At 34.6% G+C, this 25,611-nt stretch overlaps 3 protein-coding genes across 5 annotated transcripts; 2 read left to right on the forward strand and 1 right to left on the reverse strand.

Annotated features, from left to right (window-relative positions):
- Positions 1-116: 116 nt before the first annotated feature.
- rbbp8 (retinoblastoma binding protein 8) lies at positions 117-8,201 on the forward strand. Its single transcript, XM_081352100.1, has 18 exons — positions 117-569; positions 1,196-1,238; positions 1,376-1,471; positions 1,570-1,682; positions 1,816-1,888; positions 1,983-2,137; positions 3,513-3,608; positions 3,686-3,756; positions 3,945-4,021; positions 4,150-4,432; positions 4,542-4,623; positions 4,705-4,775; positions 5,343-5,448; positions 5,535-5,717; positions 5,831-5,891; positions 6,613-6,700; positions 6,808-6,949; positions 7,701-8,201. Exons 1-18 carry the CDS (start codon positions 431-433, stop codon positions 7,802-7,804), a joined length of 1,983 nt encoding a protein of 660 aa, XP_081208226.1. The 5' UTR covers positions 117-430; the 3' UTR covers positions 7,805-8,201.
- Positions 8,202-9,391: 1,190 nt separating this feature from the next.
- On the reverse strand, positions 9,392-14,439 carry tmem241 (transmembrane protein 241). 2 transcript variants are annotated; one of them, XM_081351998.1, is made up of 15 exons: positions 14,246-14,439; positions 14,027-14,073; positions 13,863-13,940; positions 13,670-13,751; positions 13,484-13,561; positions 13,267-13,292; positions 12,531-12,582; positions 12,382-12,430; positions 12,233-12,278; positions 11,634-11,669; positions 11,411-11,445; positions 11,245-11,314; positions 10,966-11,059; positions 10,356-10,420; positions 9,392-10,253 (listed from the first exon to the last, which is right to left on the reverse strand). In XM_081351998.1, the coding sequence occupies exons 1-15, from the start codon at positions 14,315-14,317 to the stop codon at positions 10,196-10,198; spliced, it is 888 nt and encodes a 295-aa protein (XP_081208124.1). In that variant the 5' UTR covers positions 14,318-14,439; the 3' UTR covers positions 9,392-10,195. The 2 variants fall into 2 exon arrangements, with proteins under 2 accessions (XP_081208124.1, XP_081208125.1); XM_081351999.1 differs by having other exon boundaries at positions 9,738-10,253; positions 10,356-10,382.
- A 620-nt stretch (positions 14,440-15,059) lies between these two features.
- On the forward strand, positions 15,060-25,611 carry riok3 (RIO kinase 3 (yeast)). Of its 2 annotated transcripts, none has more exons than XM_081352585.1 (13): positions 15,060-15,378; positions 16,657-16,772; positions 18,173-18,315; positions 18,602-18,709; positions 19,174-19,283; positions 19,373-19,516; positions 21,144-21,271; positions 21,373-21,555; positions 21,730-21,889; positions 22,105-22,185; positions 23,197-23,286; positions 23,382-23,489; positions 24,973-25,611. In XM_081352585.1, exons 1-13 carry the CDS (start codon positions 15,343-15,345, stop codon positions 25,084-25,086), a joined length of 1,521 nt encoding a protein of 506 aa, XP_081208711.1. In that variant the 5' UTR covers positions 15,060-15,342; the 3' UTR covers positions 25,087-25,611. The 2 variants fall into 2 exon arrangements, with proteins under 2 accessions (XP_081208711.1, XP_081208712.1); XM_081352586.1 differs by having other exon boundaries at positions 15,117-15,378; positions 18,176-18,315.

A 25,611-nucleotide genomic window follows, 5' to 3' on the forward strand; every position in this document is an offset into this window, starting at 1 on the left:
AGATAGATAGATAGATAGATAGATAGATAGATAGACAGACAGACATAGTGCAGTTTTCAGAGTGGCCACTAGATGGTAGTAAAGCTCTTCTGATGAGCCGCTGCTGAACTCCCAGAATACACCGCGAAGGCGCGGAACCCGAATCCGAATGTTTACATGATGGAACAGACATTTCACGAGCTCTGCGATGCGCAATTATATTTTTAATATATTAACACGTTCGTTGTTCTGTTCTTATAGGCAAATACATGTAGCGCATGATGTCGTTCTGGAAACAACCGAAAGGAATACATTAGTCTCTCCGCTGTTGGAAATGTGAGCGAGATAAAGCGAGTTCCAACTTTATGTTTTTGTCTCAATACTTGAGTTGTCTATTGTGTATGTGGGTGAAACTGGTCCGACTGAAGGAGTCTGATAAATAGATAGATAGATGATGGACTGTTTGAGGATGAGTACTTCAGATCTCAGTGGACACAGTCCTGCTTCTTCCAGCACTCCTGCAGAATCCAGAGAGAAACTCCAGGATCTGCTGCATTCCGTGAAGGAGCTCCATGACTCTGCTCTGCAAGGTAACAGGACTAACCTTTCCCTGACTATATATGATTTAAAATATAATATTTACTGCACATAGGGGGAGAAATCATGCTTTGGGGAATCATTATTATTACTTAATTACGTCCTAATTCTGAAATAAATAGTCATATTTGACACAGAAAGTCATAATTTCTAAATTTTACCTCATAATTACGATTTCTTATTATCTATGTATGTCATTGTGACTTAATATGCCATAATTTCGACGTTACATCATAATTCCAATTAGTCATAATTTTGACTTTTTGTCATAATTTAGATTTTTATCATGGTTAATAGTTATGATTTATGATTTTGACTTTTTCTGTCATGAATTTTACTTTTATGTCATAAATAAGATTTACCAAAGCATGACTCTTTTGTCTTACAGTATGTGGTTGAAATGGGCTTCCATTAAAAAACTTAAGAAAAAATTTCAGGAACTTCCAAAATTCAAATTCTACTCTATTGATGCATTTGATTTGAAAAATTACTGTAAATACTAGCTCATAATGTACATTGAAGGCCCTAGTATGAATTAAACTCAGTTTATTTAATAATATTGTATTAAAAGTTTAACAATATGAGATGCTTTTGCACTGATAACTTTTCTCATTTTCAGAATTACTGGCAAAAATAACCAAACTGAAAAAAGAGCGCTGTCTGTAAGTCTGATTTTGATTTAATGACTACTTGACCATTCAAATTGTGAAGGACTTTTAGAGACTTTCTTCTGGTGTAATAATTCTGTAATAAATGTAAAATATGATCTCTAACTGTAATAATGTGGCTTCCCTCTCAGGGATGCTCAGAGACTGAGTGAATTTCACAGCAAGAACCAGCAGTTACGAGAGCAACAGAAGATCCTGCAGGAGAAGATCAGACAGTTAGAGGACAGGTGCTCATCTTTACCTCTTTAGCAACATATTTCTGATGTTTATTTATTCAATTTGTTCTGAAAGTTTAAGTTGCCATTTTCTTTGTCTCTGGGTTTAGGGTGTGTTCTGGACCATGTGATCGTTGTGCTGTGACTGAGAAGCAGATTACAAAAACCAACACTGAGTTTATTGATGCTAATCAGAAAAATCTGTCTGTCATATCTGAGCTAGGTGAGGATTTTTGTTTTCCGTTCCATTATGCATCATCATATTGTGACTCAATATATATCTATATCTATTATATGTATCAGTCGATTAGTATCAACCCAAAAATCTGCTATAATGTGTGTATTGCTGAGTTTAGAGGCAGAGAGGAAGACTCTGAAAGATGAAAACAGGAGACTGAGTCTTGAGCTAGAGCGACTTAGAAAGTCTGGGTGAGTCCCAGAGTCAAATGAAACATGACATGAATACTGATAAAGTGCATTGCATGAGTGTCTGATGTCTTTATGTGTGTGTGTGTGTGTTTAGTTCTCCGCAGAATGTGTTTTCTGAGGCAGAGGAGGGGATGATCCCAGACTCTCCTCGTCGTCCGCTGTCTTTACCTGTTGCCAGCAAGATGAAACGACGGAAAGAACAGAACCACGTCCGCTACGCCGAGACACCATTATCACTCTCTCACCCCGGTTAGACATTTAAAATGAGGGAAAAGGCTTTAAATGACACTGACATTATGCATGACATTCACTAATTAGATATTTAAAAAGCCATGTTTAACAATTCAGGATGTGTTGGGTGATCACCTCTGACCTTAACTCCCATAATTGCTTTTTGAAAGACAAAAAGTTTTGAGAGTAAAAAGAAACAATGAGATTTGTTTTACACACAGACACGTGTGTGTGTGTGTGTGTGTGTGTGTGTGTGTGTGTGTGTGTGTGTGTATATTTAATAGCTATTTTAATAATTATATAGATAGTTATTGGTTTTTAATTAAAGTATATAAATAAATATAGCTATATATTTTTCTATATATATATATATATATATGCATGTGTGTGTATATACACACATGCATCTATAATTACAATTTTTGTAGTTAGTTAATTAACAGCTATTTTAATAACAAACATACATATATTGTGTTATATATATGTATATATATATGTAAATAATTTTAGTTTAGTAAGTTTTTAAAAATATATACGTAAATAGTTAAAAATACAAAAATTGTGAAACATTATTACAATTTAAAACAGTAAAGTGTATTTTATTCCTGTTATAAAAGCTGTATTTTCAGCATCATTACGCTAGTCTTCAGTGATTTTTAAAAAAAAGTCTCTTATGCTCAAAAAGGCTGCATTTATTTGATAAAAAAAAACGAATATTGTGAAATATTATGACAATTTGAAATAAATGTTTTCCATTTGAATACATTTTAAAATGCAATTTATTCCTGTGATGCAAAGCTGAAATTTTCAGCATCATTACTCCAGTCTTCAGTGTCACATGATCCTACAGAAATTATTCTAATATGATGATTTGATGCTAAAGGAACATTTATGAGTATTATCAATGTTGAAAACAGTTTTTTACATTTTTATTTCAGGATTCTTTGATGAATAGAAAGTATTAAAATATTAATGAATGTTTTTGAGCATAAAATCAGCATATCAGAATGATTTCTGAAGGATCATGTGACACTGAAGACTGGAGTAATGATGCTGAAAATACAGCTTTGATCACAGGAATAAATTACATTTTAAAATATATTAAAATAGAAAACAGTCATTTTTAAATTGTCATAATATTTCACAATATTACGGTTTTTATTCATTATCAAATAAATGCAGCCTTGATGAGCAGAAGAGACTTCTTTTAAAAACATTAAAAATCTTACCGTTCTAAAACCGGTAGTGTATATATATAGATAGTATTGGTTTTTAATTATAGTATATAAATAAATAGCTATATATTTTTCTTTAAAAAAAAAAAAAAAAAAAAATATATATATATATATATATATACACATATATATATGTCTTTCTTTTTTTTCTTTTACAGAACCCAGGCGAAGAGATCCATCTGTGTCCTTCGGCTGTAATGGCAATGGTGTGCTGGTCGCTGAGACATGTGAAATGGATGTGACTTGTACGGCAGGTATTATGAGCTGATCTTCACGTTTTAAATGATATTCTTTGTAAGCATAAATTAAATGTGTTTTTATTTTATTTTAGAGCCTAATAACAAGAAACATTTCAGGCCTGTGATTCCCGAGACCTGCCGTATAGAAGTCTATCCAGAACAGGTTCTGCCTTATCTTAAATAAAGTTTGACTTAGTCAATCATTGTATCCCGATATGCCTTTTTAGGTTTAGTTTCAGTTGTGCATTTTGAAGATGACCTAGAAAATACTTCGTTATGTACAGAAAACCTCTATATATCCGCACTGGCATTGTTCAGCAGTGTGTTTTCACATATCATATTTCTCTTCAGTTTGATGAGAATGATGAAGATGAGGATCTTCACTCTGAACGAGGACGACAACCTGAGTCAAATGACGGCACAAACATGTAACGACACACTCTTACATCCAAACAAACTACCATTTGAACTCTCACTAATGACCAGTGAGAAGGAAATATTGTCTGGAACTGAAACACTTCATAATAGTTGCTTGTTTTTGATATATCTGTTCCAGCAACGCTGCAGTCCAGAATGACGATTCTCTGTCCATTTTGCATTGCCGTCCGTTGGTTTCTCGAGAACAGCCGCCGCCCGCAGACGACTTTCCACACACACCTTCAAATAACAGCACGTGTGCGCCAGTTAAAGGAAAGAGAAAACATACAGATGGCAGGAAAAGAGAAGAGAAGATTTCTGATTCCAGCCTGGATGATCCTGATGAGACCGAAATCAAGGGGATGATATTTGCGTCCACTCCAGCTAATGGTCTTAAAGAGAGCAAGAATCAGGAGACAACGGTTAGACACAGTCAGACAGAACCACTTTACCACCGGATTTACACATTTCAAAACAGTTTCACATAAAAGTATAGTTTTCGAATTTTATGTAACTGTTTTAATTTTGTAGGATTCCAAGAGAAGGAAATGTTTGGACCAGCACACACCTCGCAAAAGTTCTCTTCAGAACCAAAACACGCATTTTCCATACGGTAATACAGAAACATTATTAATAGTTTACTGATAATCTTGAGTAGTTTAGGGTGAATCATTTTGCTAATGTTTGATGACAGATCAGAGCTGGAGTGTGGATCCAGGAGCGGATCTGGCTCAGTATGATACAGAGAGTTCTCTTCAACCAGAGGTACTGATATACACTGAAAATTAATCTGAATTTTTATTTTCAACCACCATATTTACACTACACTACTAACCTAATATGTTTATTCAGCAAGGATGCGTTCAATTGATCGACTGCAACAGTAAAGACATTTATGTGATGTTACAAAAGATTTCTATTTCATATAAATACTCTTCTTTTGAACTTTCAATTCATCAAAGAATTCTGAAAAATTTTTTTAGCACGGTTTACAATGTAAAATGAAGCAGAACAACTGTTTTCAACATTGAAAATAATAAAAGTTTCTTGAGCAGCAAATCATCATATTAGAATGATTTCCAAAGGATCATGTGACACTGAAGACTGGAGTAATGATGCTGAAAATTCAGCTTTGATCACAGAAATAAATTGCATTTGAAAATATATTACAATAGAAAAGTTATTTTTAAATTGTAATAATAGTGTTTTGATCAAATAAATGCAGCTTTGGTGAGCCCAAGAGACTTCTCTTCAAAAATCTTTCAAACTTTTGCATTTACTGTTTATATAATGTGTTTGCATTAGTGAACTTTTTCCCCCAAATTGCACTAGGCCAGATTCAGAACAGACTTGGAAACAATGGACACCGACTGCACATTTGTGAGTCACAGTCTGCTCCTGAGAGGCCAGAAGAGGACGGGACAATCCCAAACCACTGGTATCATATGAACAAACAGCTGATTTGATTTGTAGCTTCGGACTGATTTCTGAGGTAAACGACTTCTACATGTGATTGATCAACAGGGATTGGGCAGAGGGCAAACGACAGCCTTGCTGACATCTTCGATAAGACAGGGTTCGGAGAATATGAGTCTTGTCCACAGGACGAGAGCTCTGTCCCAAAACAAGACAGTATGTTCGAGGAGGAGAGAGGGGAAGATGATGATGATGAAGAAGAAGAAGAAGAGGAAGAACAAGTGGCAGCAGGTAATGTCATTTTTCCAGTCATTTTCAAATAGCAGACACACTTTTCCAGTAGCTTTGTTTTATTTGTCCTTCATCTTTTAAACCTTTTTACCAAACATATTGCGATTGTTCAGAGGAATTCCGCCGGCCTGCAGACCTGAAGCGAGTGACGTCTGACGGCGATGCTTCTAGCAGGTGAGAAATGTGCTTTTATTGGTAATAAAGGTTCTTGTTGAGCTGCTTTGAAAAGATTGATATTGTGAAAATCACTATACAGATAGTTTGAAATAGTGGTATTTTAGTATCAATGAGATATGCAAGCTTTATACACACACACACACACATATATATATATAAACAATCAACTTGTTCATTTGTGTCATTTTTAATACTTTTTTTTTTTTATAAATATGTCTAGTTTTTAGCATTTTTTTTTTATTTTAGTGGTAACTATTTTAGGATATCAGATTAAATTTTTGTATAAAAATGAAAAATGTTGCTTTGGCAACTAGCTGAAATATATATATATATATATATATATATATATATATATATATATATATATATATATATATATATATATATATATATATATATATATAATATTATTATTATTATAATTATTATTATTATATATATGTATATATTATTCCTTTTTTTTTTCAGTTAATGTTTATTTAATACCCAGTAACACATTTTTTCATATTTTTAGTTAACTATAATAATTCTGGTTAGAAAAAGTATTGAAGTATTTAATTTAATGCAAATTTAAATGAATATGGTCCTAAAATACAGTGATTTAATGTCAACAAAATAGGTAGTTAGAGTAATAAAATTATTAGCAAATTAAAATCTTTCGTGAATTATATTTGTACATTTGTACAAGACATTGTACATGTTTTGCTTTCTATTCCAGGAATAAGTCTTTTGCTCGTGTGGAAGTTGTGCGTAAGAAAGACGAAAGGAGAAAACTAAAAGGACATTATTGTAAAGAGTGTGAAATTGTGAGTCAGTTTGTACAGTATATGACCAACTATATATCTCCTTTTGCTAAATGATCATAGCATCGATAATGAAAAATGTTGTAATTAAGACCATTCTGTTGTTTCAGTATTATGCACACCTTCCAGAGGAAGAGAGGCTGAAAAAACTGTCTTCCTGTTCACGGCATCGCTACCGCTACATTCCACCCTCCACTCCGGAAAACTTCTGGGAAGTGGGATTCCCGTCGACACAGACCTGTGTGGAAAGAGGTTCTGCATTATGTAATTTTGACAAATAGAAAGAAACGGATGAAACTTTGAAATCTTGCACTATTGAGAACTATTTAACAAAATTAAAAAATGCATTATTTCCCATTATATACAGTGAGTCTGAGACTTTTAAAGAGCACCAATTATGCTTTTTTTACATTTTCAACTTTCTTTAGTGTGTAATGTTGCGGTTTGAGCATGAAAAGCACAAACAAAAAGCACAAAGTAACTCCAAAGAGAGTTATTCTCTATATCAGTGTCAGTGTTTCTGAACTCCCTGAAACGCCTCCATTGTAGTCTTGAGTTTTCTTCATTCCTCATTTAAATAATTCAAAATTCCCACATACGCAAAAAAGGGGGTGAGGACTGGTTGAGCAAGTAGTGTGTTGAAACTCACGCTTAGGGCGGCACATTTCCCAAACATGCTCCAAGCGGTTGACCAATCACAACACTCTGGTTCAGCCGACCAATCAGAGCACATTGTGCTTTTCAGAAGGAGGGGCTTCAGAGAGACAGGAACTAAACAGAGCGTTACTGGCAGACTGGGAAGAGAGGTTCTGCAACAATGGAGAATAATATGTGAAAAAGTGTTTTTTGAACATTCAAGTCAAAAACGTATTCTAGTAGACACTAAAAACAAAAGGGCATAATATGGCCTCTTTACTAAATAGACTTCCTATGCATGTTTTTTTTTTTTTTTATCCTGGTCATTGAAGCATTTAGGTAACATTCATTGCTTTGCTCTCAACAGGATACATCAAAGAGGACGATCAGCCGGACGTGCGGATACGCAGGAGACGACCGTACCTCGCCATGTTCTCACCGAAAGTCAAGTCCCAAAAAAAGCAGCACTGAGTCGACCCGTCGTGACTTCAGATGGGATTTAAAAAACCCCTCTGGAACTAAATGGATAAATGTGAAATGCTGATTGAGAGTGAATCTTCTGCTCATGTCCTGAATCACAGCTGCATATTTTAATTTTATTTTATATGTGTATTACACTGAGTAATTCAATGTCCTCGGATTTTATTAAAAGATTTTGATTAATAAACAAACCTTATTTTGTATGTAAATTGTTTATGTTGTATGTTTGATTTTGACTATTTTGTAAAAAAAATTTTTTTTTAAATCTTTAAATGGTACTAATAAAATCATAATAAATCTTTTTTAAAGTGTATTTGGTTATAGTGCATCTAAACATGATTGTGCAATGTGCATAGTTACAGTTGTGAAATAAATTATTTTAATAGTGATGAAGAAAATAATAATTTTACTGACAACGAAGGTCATTAATCACCTTTCTGCAGTTTATACATTTATGTAATTTTTCTATTCAGCCGATACAATGTTCTGAATAGTGCATATTTTTAGGCTTAAGTAGTTTAAATATTAATTCATGTGAATGTTTAATTTAAATGGCATTTTTGTTAAATATTGAGCATCAAATTCTGGTACTGTGTTGAGTCGCCACTTGCTGCCCAAAGAAAAAATGTCTCCTGAAGCAAAAGCAGTTGAACACCACTGACTTCTACTATTAATGTGTTCAGAAGAAAGCCATGCGTGACTCTTGAGTGCTTTTGTGCCGACAGCTGCAGGGAGCTGCACTTTCAGGCAGGGTTTCTTGCTGAGAAGATGAAGCGCAGACAGAGGCAGGCGGCTCTCTTTTCTGAGCAAACCAGTGGAGGCGAAGGAGGCTCATGGCAAAACTGAGAATGATGGCCGATTCACGCTTTCAGCATCTGCTCCAATCATAAGGTCACAAATGGATTCAGGAGAACAACACTCCTGGAAAGAGCAATGGAGCGCAGTGAAAACGTCTCTTCTGGACAGTGAATCCAAAGAGCTTCAAAGGTCTAGCAATTTTTTTCCCTTCACATTTTAAATGACCTTTTTCAACAGACTATTTTGTTTTGAAAATGTGAGCACGGCAATGTAAATGATTATTTACATGCTGTGTTGTTCTCTTGCACAAGTGTCGTATGGCCCAGGAGCAGCAGACGGGATAATTTCATCAAAACACGAGACAACATGACACTCGCAATAGTATGGAAGGTACAACAATGAAAAACTGAGTTCACTTAACTACAGTTTTAGTTCTATGAACTAAATGAACTATGAATATTTTGAAGAATGTTGGTAAGCAGACAGTTGATGGACCCCATTGACTTCCATAGTATTTTTTTTCTGACAAAAAGCCAAAAAACTTTATGTATTACTTTTGATTTAATGGGGACTTTAACTCCACTTCTAAATTACAAGGGTGAAACATTCCTTTACCCAGGGTTAAAAGTGGGGTTTAGAACGATGATAACCCGGGGTTAAGCGCAGTGTGAAAAGCCCTTTGCAAGAGACTCAATTATTCCTCACTGTCAGTGTCCATCTGAGACTGGAGGAGAGGAAAACATTTGAAAAATGGTCAATAGAAATCTTTTATTTACTTTTGCGGTACTTTTACTTTATTTACTAGTGATTTAACGTTAAGAAAACTGAATTATTTCGTAATAGAATACATGGTCAGCTTTAGAACTGCAATATTATACAAAGTGGCTCTGAAATACAGTAAATGCTATTCAAACACAATAATAACAGTACTTTTTGCAGGCAGGACTCATTTTAAACTGGGAGTTATTTCTTTATTTGAAAAACCCAGATAATATAAAATTATATAATAACATCATAATAATAATAATAAATATAACCGCTGATCAACCTGCTATAATTATGGATAATGGTAAAATGGTAAAATCTTTTTTTAAACCACATTAGAGATACAGAAAGCTCATGCATTGATGTTTTCCCATTTTATCTTGTTTAATTGTCATAAAGAGTGTGATCTAAGGTGGGACCGTATTCAGGATGTGATCCAGGACTCTTAAAAGTAAACACTGCAGGACAATGATGTGCAAAGGTCGAACACTAACAGCAAACGCTGCTTCTGAAATAGTACATCTGGAAAAATCTGTCAATGGTGCAAAACAGAAGCAGAATAGAGCAGAATACAGTATGAATCAGTAGGAAATTACAGTAAATGGTAAACAACAGCAATTTTTTTTCAATTTTTTAACATATCAGACTGAAAATATGAAAAAATAACACAATATTACAGAAAAAAAAAGAGTTTTGGGTGTTGCAAGGCATTATAGTGGAATAATCTCATAGAGGCAACTGGCTTTGGTCAATTAATAAAGTCTTGGAGTGACTGATTTGGAGAATCCTCAAAGGCACGGTCCATATTCTTCAACAAACTTAATGAAATCTGTCAGAATACACGAACAAGGCCTCTCCGGTGTAGTTCAGGATGACGCTAATGAGTAAAACAAACAATAGACTGTAACACTTTTCATTATTTCACTTATAAGTCACACTATAACCCAATAGATAACCCAGACTTGTGTAATGAACTCACCAGCACAGTGTCACCGGACTGAGCACACTGTTGAATGTGTAAAAGGAAAGACCTGAGGCCAGTGCCTGCATGCAGTCAAAAAACATAAAGCCATTGCATCATTTTTTGTGCAAGTCCTGCAAATGCATGTGGTGTGAAACCGGCCTCATGCTCTCACAGGCCTTATTGGAGACACTAGATAAATGAAGACACTAAACAAAGAATAACTGTGGTTGAAAATCGTCACCTTCCTAAAATAATCCCAAGTCATTTTTTCAGGTTTCTCAGAAAACACAAAAAACTGAACCTAACTTCAGAGGTTGAGTAGATTTTCATTCTTCTTGATGCAGCTGCTATCTTGAAAAGCTTGTAAAATTGCCTAAGTCTCATTGTCTTTTGACTTAAGCAAAATAAAACAGCCTAAGTCACACTCTTGACATAGGCCATTATACTACAGGGGTAGAATTGCATGATCTGTTCAGCTGAGGATGTGGGCGATTTTACCAGAGGTGGGCGATTTTACCAGAGGTGGCCAGCATCATAAGGAGATGACTTATGCAAAAAAAGAATTTTTGTCAAAAAATGACTTGGGCAATTATTTTAGGAAGGTGACGAAATATAATTTTCTCACCTTGGCCAGGAAGCACCAGACTCCACAGTGCTCCTGAGGCAGACTGTTCTTCAGTTTTACGGTTGCCAACATCAGACAAAAGCTCAATATAGCGCTATAAAATGAAATTGATTTCTAATTAACATAAGATTTGCAAATACAATCAATTTCTTATAACAAAATGACATGCATAACTCATTCTGTACTTTTTGGAGTTGAAATCCTTATTGTAAAAAAAAAAAAAAATCCAACAAATCATGCCAACTTTTTACTTTTTAGTAAGTAGTATGTGTGTCTTACCTGCCCAAGCACCCAGTATGGAACCTGTATGAGGTCAGGAGAGAGAAATCTAAGGCCCCGGTCAAGTCCCCTGAAAGACAGGACACCAAGAATTACACATGGATCATGGCAGAAAAATATAGAGCTCTAGACAAAACTAATATGGTAGCATAAAATACATTATTACCAGTTGAGTATGCAAGTGAGGCAAGTAACAATGCACTGAAAAAGAAGGGTAAAATTAACTGGGGCAGAAAAAAGTACTATATATATATATATATATATATATATATATGTATGTATGTGTGTAAGACATTTATATACAGTATTTATGCATTCAAAATACGTGTGTCAAAATCTGAGGGTGCACATATAAAGGCTGACATTAATGTTCATATTTAACCATTTACCTGGTCACATAGTTGATGAACTGCTCTTCAAGATCACTGTAATATTACACATTGAAAATGACAATTATTATGAGATATTTAATAGATAACATATAAGCAAGCAATAACAACATGCATTCTCATTCTAAAAGTTTGGGGTCACTACGTTTTTTTGTTTTGTTTTTCCAGAAATTAATCATTTTATGGATCAAAAGTGACAGTGAAATCATGTATAATGTTACAAAAGATTTCTATTTTAAATAAGAGTATCATGGTTTGCACAAACATATTAAGCAGCACAACTGTTTTCATCACTGATAATAATCAGAAATGTTTCTTGAGCAGCAAATCATCATATTAGAATGATTTCTGAAGGATCATGTGACACTGAAGACTGGAGTAATGATGCTGACAATGCAGCTTTGATCACAGTATTTCTATTACAATAGAAAACAAGTCTTAAATGGTAATAATATTTCACAATATTACTATTTTTACTGTATTTTTGATCAAATAAATGCAGCCTTGGTGAGCAAAAGAGACTTCTCTTAAAAACAGAGAAAAAAATTTTCCCAACCCCAAACTTTTGAATGGAGGTGTACATAAAAACAGCAAACCACCTCAGATGGCTCATCTTTGTATTTCTCTGGAATACTTTATATGCACCTAAATCAGAAAAGAGACGAGATAAAAAAAACACACATACTCTCCATATTTTCTCTGTAGGTTAAAATCGTAAAGGTTCCACACCAAATAAATACACACTCACCAACACAGAACAGATGGATGGACGCCCATGTGTAGCCACTGGGACCAAACTGAGGGGTGAGCCGCATGGGACCATAAAGAGGACATGTGACATGGAGATCTTTACTGTTACAGGAAACATCACCGTAATGTACGTGAGAGTGAACATACCCGAGGATTGTACAGAATTAGGCTGGCGGCAGATCCCAGCAGCACACACACGCTGAAAAGAAAATCATTTCATTAAAAGCATCTATAGTTTAGTCTTTGTTTTTCGTACAATATTTGTTTAAAGGGATAGTTCGGCCAAAAATGATATTAAACCCATAATTTACTGACCCTCAAGCCGTTCGAGATGCATATGTCAATCATTTTTCAGATGAACACATTTTCAGTTATTTTATGAAGTAGGACGTAGCATTTGATTTAGCTATACTTCGTTCTACGTCACAACGCTTTCTACGCTACGTCCTACGTCATACGCCGGCATCCATTTGCCGTGAACACGCGTCGACCGTTGCCGGAAGCCAGTTATTTTCATTTATAAAGTTTTAAATATGTATATTTTTACGACAAAACCGCACGGATTACCCTCAGAAGGCCTTCGTTTATCCCCCTGGAGACGGATGGATTACTTTTGTGAAGGATGCATGCACATTTTTGGGACTTGAAGGAGTGGAACCCCATAGGTTCACATTATAACCACTGAAAGATCTAAGACATTTTCTAAAATAACTGAAAATGTGTTCGTCTGAAAAATGATTGACATATGCATCTCGAACGGCTTGAAGGTGAGTAAATCATGGGTTAAATATCATTTTTGGCCGAACTATCCCTTTAAGAATCCCAATTCATAACATATTTGGTATAACCAATTTAAAAGCTTTTTGGTTTAAAGAAACATTACCTTATTAATTTCATCCATGATGATTTCTGAATAATCCAAATACAAAGAAAATTAGATTGGCATTAAGATATGATTATGATAACTATAAAAACAACATGCATTATGACTTTTAATCCTACTAAATAAATGTTGAAGTATAAAGCATGCAAAAAATATTTGTTTTTAGATTCTTCCAACTGCATCAAACCTCAACTAACCAAGCCGGATCCAGACTTACCTCTCTGTGAGTTACTGCTATCATGAGGAAAGCAAAGACTTCAGAGACATTTTGTAGCGCAAAGAAAAAAGGAATGGGCTAAAAAAAGAGACAAATATATTTCAACATAAGCAAATAAAAAGGTTGCACTTTCAGTCTCAGAACTGGAAAGATACTGAAGTATTGCAACATATTTTGTATACTTACTAAAAGCGACAGTGCTTTGGACCCCGCATAAATGTTTCCAATAAATAAAAAGGATCCAGGAAGCTGGGAAAATGCTGCAGATCTAGATAACAAGCACAGCAATCAGAGAGCAAATATTAATAAACAGATCATAATCATTTGTATATAAATATATAATGCACAAATAATATTATAAAAGTGCATATTTAGTTACCTGGAGAATCCATTGATTTCAACCAAACCAAGTTTCCATGTAACGAGTAGCAGAAGAGCCCCAGTGGAGGTCTGCCACCTGTAGAGAGTTAAAGATAAAAATACATATAGAAATATCATGGAAATGAGGAACTGAATTTTGATTATAATGTCAGGAATACGTACCCCTGAAAAATAGTTGGAAATGTAAACTTTAAGATAGACAGGACATACTGTAAAGCAAAGAACAATTATGCATTATGGTAAGTGTCATTACTATAATTTAATAATCTAGGACACACAAAAATTGGATTCAGAAAATGAATACATTCTTGTACATGCAATCCAAAAACAACAGGACAAACACACACTGGTGCTGACCAAAGTATAATAAAGTCAGTTTACCTTATTTGTGAAATAAGATGCTATGAAAAGTGTACAGAATATAAGAGCGAGGATCCCTCGAGCAACATTCATTGGATTGGATCATGGATGCATCAGTAACTTTGGTTTCATGCACAGCTCCTTTGATACTCTTCTTCTTCAATGTTCTGACATCTCATCTGCACTTCCTCTCTTCTGCTGGCCACGCCTACTGTGACACGTAGCACATTTTTAACCAATAAAAGCCTGAATAAAATCTGCTCTTAATGCGAGCATATACTGTCTATGAATGCGAGAGCTTTTTTTGAGAAACATCTTGGCGAATTGAGAAAAAAATCATTAACCGGAAATTCATAATTTTTTAGTAATTATAATATTATTTATTATTATTATTTTATTATTATTAGTGATATATAATAAATGTTTAAACACGGATGCATTTTATTCTTCCAATTTTTTTGACTGCAAATCAATAATTAGCATTCCGCTGTATACATAAAATTGTTCAATGCAAATTTACAAATCACAACAACTATAATTTATATATATATATAATAAAACAATGTATATTTAATTAAATAAATTAATAAATTATTGTTATATTTAATTACAACCATTAAAATGATAAATGAGATAATGATTAAGTGCGTTAATAAAATGATCACTTTTTAAATGAATGGTTTTGGAATGCAAAAAGGATAAAGAAATTAATAATTATCTCAAAAGTTTTGTTTCATAATATGAAAGAAAAATAAGTGGACATAAAAGAAGGTTTTGACTGTTTTTAAACAGTTTTTACATAAATATAAAATATCTAATCTATATTTATGTTTTTATTGTACTTTTATTTTGAAAAAAGTTCTTGACGTCATAATGGGTTGTCCCACCAACCATTGTAGTATCTCATATCTATTTTTATCTGACACACTGTCGGTAACGAATTAACTTCTTGTTTTAAGCCACGTTTTAGCGGTCTTGGTCAAAGATAGTTATAAGTATTGTTACATATAGGGTTGAAGCCGATATTAACGAACCTTACACGAGTTTTACCGAATCATCAACCCGAAGAAAGTATTACAGGCGTCACGTTCTTGAATCTAAACCTTCTGTCAAACAACATGGACCAACTTGAAGTAGCTACACAAGAAACCAAGGTGAGATTTCCTAACAGTCTCAGGTATTGTTTTTCTTCGGGGAAAAAATCCAGGATTTGTTATAATATGAGTTGGTTTAGTTCCGGGCCTGTCAACCATTATACAACAGAAGGATGAGTAATGAGTCCAAACATGCATAACATGTGATGACTCAGACTCTGACCAATGGATTGGAGTTACACCGTGATGAACTTTACCCAGTTAGAAGGTGTTTGAATAGAATTAAAAAAAAGTTTATGGGTGACGTCAACTTCAGCATGTGGACTTGAGTCATACGTAATAAATATTACAATAGTTAAGTCCAGCGTTAAGTTTTTGTTATTTTTTATTATTTCATTATTAATATTATTGTTGTTGTTGTTTTATTAATATAAATGCTAATAATTATTTATTGATTTATTATTTTGTTCAACCTTATTTTAAGAATTAGGCTATTTTATTATTAGTGCTGTCAAATCGATCAATCGTGATTAATCGCAACTAACATAAGTTTGTTTATTTTTATATACATATATATGTGTGTGTATGTATGTATGTATGTATGTATGTATATATATTTGTATATAGACACACACACACACACACACACACACACATATATATATACAAACCTTTACGTTAGATGCAATTTTTATTAGTGCTGTCAAATCGATTAATCGCAATTAATTGCATCTAACATAAGTTTGTTTATATATGTGTATGTATATATATTTGTATACACACATTTTATATATTTACAAACTTTTATGTTAGATGCGATTAATCACAATTAATCGGTTTGAAGGCACAATTTATATTTATTTATATTATATATTTTTTTATATTTCTATTTAGCTTTCATTTATTTTCAATTTTTGTTTTAGTTTTTTAAGTCTTAAGCTTAGGGTTAGGGGTTAGGATTAATATTTAGGCCTATATTTTATTTGCTGGTTTATTTCAGTTACCAAAAACGTTTGTAGCTTTAGTTTTTGTCATTTTCGTTTTAGTTTCAGCTAACAATAATAGCACTGCTTGAACTTCACACTGCATTCCCATCACCCTGTATTTAAAAGAGCAAATGTCTTGCCACATGCTCTAACTGTCATGAATATAAAACTCAGTTTGACTGTTTTAATGTAGGCCAGGAGGACATATAAGTTTACCTACTATTCATGGCACATGTGACAGGCTGTTATTCTGCTTGTTCACTGCTGAGGGTGTTAGTTGTTGTAATGTAAGCCTAACCTCTGGTGATCGAGTGTTTCAGTCATTAATGTGATTATTCTGTTGTTTTCCCAGAGCCCCTGGGGCGCTCCCGTCCTGGCACCATCGCCCTGCTCCCTGGCTGATGTTATGAGTGAGGAGTTGGCCCGACAGCTGGATGAGGAGGGCAACACTTTCCCAGACTGCCCAGAGTGAGTCTTACAAACCTATCAAATTAGTCATCTTAGGTTTAGATTATTTTTACAATGGTAATATGTGACCCTAGATCACACAACCAGTCACAAGTCGCACGGGTTTATTTGTGGCAATAGCCAACAATACATTGTATGGGTTAATCATAAAATTATCAGTTTTTCTTTTATGCAAAAATTCATGAGGATATTAAGTAAAGATCATGTTCCATGAAGATATTTTGTAAATTTCCTACTGTAAATATATACAACTTTTATTTTTGTGAGTGAATGCAGCACAAGCGCGAACATAAATGAACAACTTTAAAGGCGATTTTCTCAATGTTTGGATTTTTTTGCACACTCAGATTCCAGATTTTCAAATAGTTGTATATCAGCCAAATATATGGTCAAATCATAACAAATTTCCAAAAATGTGACTGGTTTTGTGGTCCAGGGTCACATATATGGTATAGTGACTAAGTGAACTAAGTAGAGCTGCACGATTAACCTTAAAAGATCACAATCTCGATTCAGACACCCACACAATTTCATTCCTAAATGAGAGTGTGTGGCCTACTTGTCTATTAAACCTTTGACAAAATCACACCAGAACTTTTAGATGTGTTAGCGCTGACCCAGAGAGAGAGCGGTTGTCATGTATAGGTATGAAACAGCTTCACAAACAGTCTTTTCCACCACACAGTATCATTATTTCTGTCTTACAAATATTCATATTATCAGAGAAGTACTAGGATAAAAGATTTTAGTTATCTAAAGATTTTAGATATAAACATTGAATTCTACAGAAGCGAATCACCATTTGAAAGTCAGTTGACTCTTCAAATAAAGATTGTGTTGATTACATTGTTATGCCACCAGGTAACGACAAGTGACTGTTAAAAAATGTATTTGTCAATGAGTCATTCTTTCAAGAGATTCGTTCAATAAAGCTTATTCATCCACTAATAAAACAAGCAAAGTATTTATGAGTGAGTCATTGAATCATTGACTAAAAACTTTTATTTTATTTTTTATAATTCAGTCAAATTAAACATTTTGAATAGAATGCAGCAATTAAGAACCTCTTGTAAATGACGTGTTATTTTGTTTAGTTGTCTGTTCAGGATCATGGGAGAATCGTGATCTCAGTTTCTCAGGAAAAATTGTCCTTTTTATTTTTAATAATAAATATTTTTATTATAAAAATTATTTTTAAACCAGCAGTTGCTATTTAACTAGTTTGACTTCAAATTATAACTAAGGTAGCAGCAGCAGCTGTATTTTCATCACAAAAAGTGTAGTTATTTTTCAAAATAAAAGTTTTTTTTTTTTTTTTTTTTTTTTTTTTAAGTGTAGTTTTTCATCATTTCTGAAGCCAAAACCATCTTTTGTATTTATTTACTTCATATTATTTTCAGTAGCGACCTGAAGCTGGCCTGCACTTCAGAAGTGGAGACGTCCAGCGACCTGATACTGGCCCAGATGCTTCAGATGGAGTTTGATCGCGAGTTTGATACGCAGCTGCGCAGGGAGGAGAAGAAGTTTAATGGAGACAGCAAAGGTATAACCATGAAGACGTATATCTGAGTGAAGCAATTTCGAACAAGAAAAAATGTTGCGCCAGTAAACACGTCATCAGAGAAGAGAAGAGAGGATGCAAGAGGGAGGAAAACTTTTTTTGATTAAAGATTATGAGGCACATGAATTCATGAACGGATGAATAGTTTATAATAAATACTACAATATTAAATAAATTATTATTTTTTTTTTTCATGGTAACTTTAATGCATGTTTTGTTCTCATTCTATGTATATACTTCCATTATAACCTGAACAATTAATTTCCAGTCTCCATATCATTTGAGAACTACCGCATGGTTCACCCGTACGAGGACAGTGACAGCTCTGAGGATGAGGTGGACTGGCAGGACACTCGCCATGACCCTTACAGAGCCGGTGAGCTACAAGAACAGTTATTTAGTATTATTTAATGTTTTACATTATTATTAATGTTATTATTTTATCAGAATTAATTTAAATTAATGTTTTTTAATTTAATTTGTACATTTTTATTTTGAGAATTATTTTATTATTAATACACAATTATTGCATTTATTTATATTTTAAATTAGCTTTTATTTTTATATTTTCATATTATAATTTGTTTAAATTTTAGTCCATTTTTTATGTGCTTTTGTCATTCTTATTAGTTAGTTTTATTATATTTCTATTTAGCTTTCATTTATTTTTAGTGATTTTAATACTTCAATTTTAAGTCTAAATTATTTCACGTCTAAGCTTTTCATGTAATATTTTTACTTTTTATTTCTGCTTGTTTGTGCCACATATTAAATCATATTTTTAGGTGTCCTTAGCAGTGAATGATTTTTGACTTGCCTGCATTTCATTTACCCGCTCAGACAAACCAACTACCACCCCTAAAAAGGGCTTTGTTGGTAAAGGCAAGAACATCACCACCAAACACGACGAGGAGGTCTGTGGACGGAAGAACACCGCACGTATGGATAACGTAAGGCTTGTTCACACTCTATCCAAATAACATTTTGAGAATTGTCTTCACACTTTTAATCTTCTCGATCTCTGAATGCCTTTATGCAGTTTGCTCCGGAGGTGCAGGTGGGAGACGGGCTCGGCATGGACCTGAAGCTCTCCAACCAAGTGTACAACGCTCTGAAACGCCACTGTCAGTCAGAGCAGCGCCGAAGCGCTCGACTTCATGAGAAGAAAGAGCACTCAACTGCTGTGAGTAGTTTTCACTTTGAAAAACCACATGAAATTAAAGTTGTAAAAATTCTTTTATTCCCTATTGTGGCGTATATCCAAGTGAAACAAGAACAAATGTTGGGCGGGACTTGATTTTGTCTGTGGGGAATTGATTGGATGGTTGTGGTTTGCTATTGGTGGATCACATGTGAGTGACAGGTTGCCCCGCCCTCACGCCAGTAAACGCATCATCAGAGAAGAGATGTCACTGTAAGAGTTTTTGATTAAAGATTATGATGGCACATAGATTTTAATAAAAATAATGATGTGCATGAATAAATACTTCAATGTTACATTCTTTATTATTTTTTTTGTTTGTTATTTTATTTTTATTTTAGGGGTTTTCTATGGAAGCTTGTTTCCGCCACAAAAAAAAAAGAAAAAAGATAATTGCGACTTTTTATCTCACAATTGCGAGCTTACATCTCGCAATTCTGACTTTGTTTCTCAGAATTGCGAGATATAAAGTCAGAATTGCGTGAAATAAAGTCAGAATTGCGTGTTATAAAGTCAGAATTCTGACTTTTTTTCTCGCAATTGCGACTTTATATCACGCAATTCTGACTTTATATCACGCAATTGGGAGATATAAAGTCAGAATTGCATGATATAAAGTCGCAATTGCGTGTTATAAAGTCAGAATTGTGAGATATAAACTATTCTAAGGTAAAAAAAAAAAAAGTCTGTCTTTTTTTTTTTTCTTAGAATTGGACTTGATATCTCACAATTCTGAGAAAAGATGTCAGAATTGCGAGATATAAACTCGCAATTATGTGTTATAAAGTCAGAATTGCGTGATATAAAGTCAGAATTCTGAGATATAAAGTCAGAATTCTGAGATATAAAGTCGCAATTGCGAGAAAAAAAGTCAGAATTCTGACTTTATAAGACGCAATTGCGACTTAAAATCTCGCAATTCTGACTTTATATCTCAGAATTCTGACTTTATATCACGCAATTCTGACTTTATATCTCAGAATTCTGACTTTATATCTCAGAATTCTGACTTTATATCACGCAATTCTGACTTTATATCTCAGAATTCTGACTTTATATCTCAGAATTCTGACTTTATATCACGCAATTCTGACTTTATATCTCAGAATTCGGACTTTATTTCACGCAATTCTGACTTTATATCTCGCAATTCTGAGAAATAAAGTCAGAATTGCGAGATGTAAACTCGCAATTGTGAGATAAAAAGTCGCAATTATTATTTTATTTATTATAGTTTTATTCAGTGGCGGAAACAAGCTTCCATAGTTTTCAGACTTAAACCTTAGAAGAAATGTTATGTAAAACCTAATCTTTATTTATTATTTAATTTATATTTAATTAAATTTAGTTTAGTTTACTTTAGTGGTTTTCAGACTTAACGTACTACTGTATAAGAAATGTATTCTACGTCTGAAGTATTGATGTATCATTCAACAAATTGTAATGTTAAGGCAATCCAGATTGTTCATGGGTTTTTGTATTATTGTTAGTTGGTTTGTTTGTTAATATGTCTTTTGTATGTATGTGATAAAACTATAAAAAAAATATGGAATGTATTCTATTCAACTTGTGTGTTGTGACTTTACATTTAATGTCCTCTTTTGCTCAGGAACATGCTGTGGATCCCAAGACCAGACTACTGATGTACAAAATGGTGAATGCTGGGATACTGGAGACCATCAATGGCTGCATCAGCACAGGGAAAGAGTCAGTGGTGTTCCATGCTAACGGAGGGAGGTTAGTGCTTATGATTACTGCGTTTGCAACTCACTGAAGTCTTACATCTATCACAAGGGTGCCTTTATTTAGCAACACTACTCTCGTTGTGTCTCCTGTAGCTTTGAAGAGAAGATTGTTCCGGAAGAGTGTGTCCTCAAGGTTTTCAAGACCACACTGAATGAGTTTAAGAACCGGGACAAATATATCAAGGATGACTACCGCTTCAGAGACCGCTTCAGCAAGCTGAACCCTCGCAAAATTATCCGCCTGTGGGCTGAGAAGGAGATGCACAACCTCACCAGGTACAAGAAAGATATTTGATACATTTATCATGATACAAGAGATTCATTGGATTTGCTGCTGTGACTGAATGCTTTAGATAAATTAGGATGACACTACAATATAATATTGTTTGATGTACTTTATTAATGTGCTACTGTTCTTTTTCTCTCATGCACGCTTAAATGTACGTGTAGGATAAAGAAAGCAGGGATCCCGTGCCCGGATGTGATTATTCTCAAGAAGCATATCCTTGTGATGTCATTCATTGGGCAGGACCATGTTCCTGCACCTAAACTGAAGGAAGCCATTCTGAGCTCTGAGGATATGAAGAAAGCATACTACCAAGTGCTAAATGTGAGTGCACTGACATGCTAGAATGTTAAATGGGTACTGGGTAAAAAATAAGATTTTTGCATACTAATTTGTGGTTATTTTAATAAACAAAAACATTATTGTGTCCAGGCAGGATTTGTTACTTTATTATAGTGTTTAATTACCTTGTAAATAATGGTACTAATTTTGGGGTGAAGTATGACTTGAATATTTGTTTTTGATTGACTGTTTCTCAGATGATGCACCGGCTGTATCAAGACTGTAACCTGGTTCATGCTGACTTGAGCGAATACAACATGCTCTGGCATGATGGACAGGTTTGTATAAGATCAGACATTATTAGTAGTACATCTCTTTAAATTCCACACACCGATGCTTTTCATGTTGTCATGAACTACACTACCGTTCAAAAGTTTGAGGTCGGTGAGATTTATAAAATGTCTCTTATGCTGCTCACCAAGTGTGGAAGCTTGTTTCCGCCATGGAATGCACCAAGACTGCATTTATTTGATGTAAGTGTAATTTATTCCTGTGATCAAAGCTCCAGTCACATGATCCGTCAGAAATCATTCTAATATCTATAAAATATCTACTCGAGAAACTTAAAATGATCAATGTTAAAAACAGTTGTGCTGCTTTTAATTTGTTTGTAGAAACTGTGATATAATTTTTTTCAGAATTATTTGATGAATAGAAAGTTCAAAAGAACAGCATTTATTTGTAATGGAATTCTTTTATAAAATTATTAAATGTCTTTACTGTCACTTTAGATCAATTTAATGCATCCTTACTGAATAAAAGTATTAATTTCTTTACCAAAAAAAAAAAATCTTACTGACCCCAAACATGTTGGTTTTTACAATGGAGCTCTTAAAGGGATAGTTCACCCAAAAATGAAAATTGTCATCATTTACTCGCCCTCGTGTCTTTCCAAACCCGTAAGACTTTAGTTCATCTCCGAACACAAATTAAGTTCTTTTTAATGAAATTGAGAGATTTCTGTCCCTCCATCACCCAAAACTCTTGATGCTTCAAAATGTTCATGAAGAAATCATAAAACAAATTCTAGTCCTAGTCTCTTCTAAAGAGACTCTCTTTATGAACATTTTGAAGCGTCAGAGTTTTAAAGATGAACGAAAGTCTTATGCGTTTGGACCGACATGAGGGTAATAAACTGGGGGTGGTTGAGGAGAGATCCCCTGACATGATTGTAAAGTGCTTTGGGTGTACAGTTGTACATATGAAAGCGCTATATAAATGCCTCATTCATTCATTCATTCAAATGCATCATGACCCCATGAAGTTCTCTTCTGTTTTTGCTCATGAAGGTGTGGTTCATTGATGTGAGTCAGTCCATAGAGCCCACTCACCCTCACGGGCTGGAGTTCTTGTTCAGGGACTGCAGGAATGTGGCCACAGTAAGTGTCTGAACTATCGTGTGCATGTTAAAGCCACGCTGATCGCTCGAAAGCAAGGCTGTGCTCAGTAATGCATGCTCTTTTCTGTTCTCCAGTTCTTCCAGAAAGCAGGTGTGGCCGAGGCTCTCAATGTGTTCGAGCTGTTCAACACCGTGTCTGGACTGCAGATCAACAGCGACAATGAGGCTGATTTCTTAGCACAGGTTGGGACTCAAAATAATTCAAAAAAGCAAATGATATTGTTGGATAACAAAGGGCTTGTTTCCACTTGGCATTAACATGCGGCCTGTATCCAGATGTTGTGCACATGCACATTGAAAAGAAAAGTGTAAACGCATTCGTGCTATCCGACCTGGTCTGGAGAAGTCGAGGATGCACTGTGATCAGATCTTAATGTAAACTGTACGAAACTCAGAAGCGAAGACAGGAGGCTTGGATGTATCTTCAGCAGGATTCTTCATTGAGAACGTGCTGTTGTTCGCTGCAGTCATCAAGTCCAACTACCCAGCATGCAGTAGCCGTCATTTCACCGTCTCGGTTAACTTTAGACCCGATAAAGATAAGAGTAACCCACTTCTAGCCAAAATAACTTGCGTGATGTATGATATTCCATCATGTAAGCAAACTCTGCAGTGATTACAAGGTGTTTGGTTTCATTTCTTTATCATGTTCTGTGCGCAGCCTGTGTGTCGATTCTTGGGCTTTGGTTAGACGTCTATTACATTTTCACCGACAGCCCAGAATTTGCCTTGTTTTAGCCTAGACGTCTGTGTTTGGAAACACAAAATGATTTGCTGGGTAAAGCAGTGATGCATTGTAGTTTCTGCACATTTTAGTGGGCAGTGCTTCGAAATGGAGACAAAGCACCTGGGTGTCGACCTTAAACAAAGCATGCAAATGAAGTATCCAGAGATAGGAACCCACCCAAACTAGAGTGTCACCAGTCCCAATCTAGTCAGCGTAACTATTCAAAGAATGGGACAAAGACAAAAGGTGAGGGTCTCAATAATCCGGCTCATTTGTCTTGCAATAAACAGAACAGAAACTGGCAGAAAACTCTTGCTGGAAACTTTGCTTTACCTCTTAAAATGCTTTTCATGTGATGTTATTTCAGGATTTAGGATCGGCGGGTTTTTAAACAAACTCTTAACTTTGTAATCCCACAGAACGCGCTCTAGTCGTCATCACGGGAATCGCTGCACATAGCTGGGTGTTGAAGTAGAACTCACATATAGTTGAAAGTTTCTTTATCTGTAAAGGATGCATAATTAATTTCCCAGCAATATCTATGTGCAATGCATTATTATTTGCAACCTCGTCCGTCTTGTTTTACGAGATTTGAAATGCATAGCCCTGCGACTGAAAATAGTTTTTAAAGGAAACCCCACTGCTTCAGGTCGACTTTGCACCATTGCCATTTTTCCATTACAGACCTATTTTAAATATTGCACGGGAAACGGGTATCAGTTATCCAGATACTGAAGCCACTTGACAAGCGTAAATGTGCCGCGACCTAATTGGCCGATGATCAAATGATCATCTTTATTGGATCACACATGTTAATGCCAAGTGTAAATGCAGCCAAAGATTGCATATATGTGGTTTAGATGCAATTTGATTTGAAAAGTGGCAAAAAGATCCTTTAAACTGTGTTATTAAAAACAATTGTTTCATGCATTTTTACAGATTGAAGCCCTGGAGAAAAGAAATGAAGATCACGTACAGAAACCGGGCAAGAAAATCTTCAACGCCACCTGTGACGGCAGTCCACCCCAGTTAAACACTGATGATGATGATTAACACAAGCACAATAGTCATTTGAATAACAAAGGAGGGAAAATTCCTCCAGTCACAATAAGGTGTGGAACGGGATGAACGCCCGTGGCCATGTGAAATACTCACACCATCCTTCTGCTGTTTGCTCGGTGTTGAAAATGACACATTATGGTCATTTGAGACATCAAGCATAACCTGTCATTTTTTTAACGGACAGTTTTGGAAGATGGTTAAAAACAGATATTCAAAAAAAATAATAAGGAAACAGTAACTTTAGAGACACATGTGATGTTTTAGAATTGTGTGGTGTTAAAAATGTGTCTCCTTCCACAAAAAGGGCGAGCAGGCAGTGAAGATGTCCTGGGAATCTCTGAATGCTCTGAACGTGTGTGTTGATTTGAGCTTTAGTAATGAGCTGAACGCAGGACATCGCTCCAGTTCTGCTGTTCAGCCTGGGTTTTTATGTGGAATCATTTTACTGCTGAGATGACTATTGATGTAGATTTGTGGTCTTTGGAAAATCAGGTAAAGATGAAAATAAACTCTTGA

This window comes from Scardinius erythrophthalmus, assembly GCF_964197995.2.
Source record: "Scardinius erythrophthalmus genome assembly, chromosome: 22".
Lineage (NCBI taxonomy): Eukaryota > Metazoa > Chordata > Actinopteri > Cypriniformes > Leuciscidae > Scardinius > Scardinius erythrophthalmus.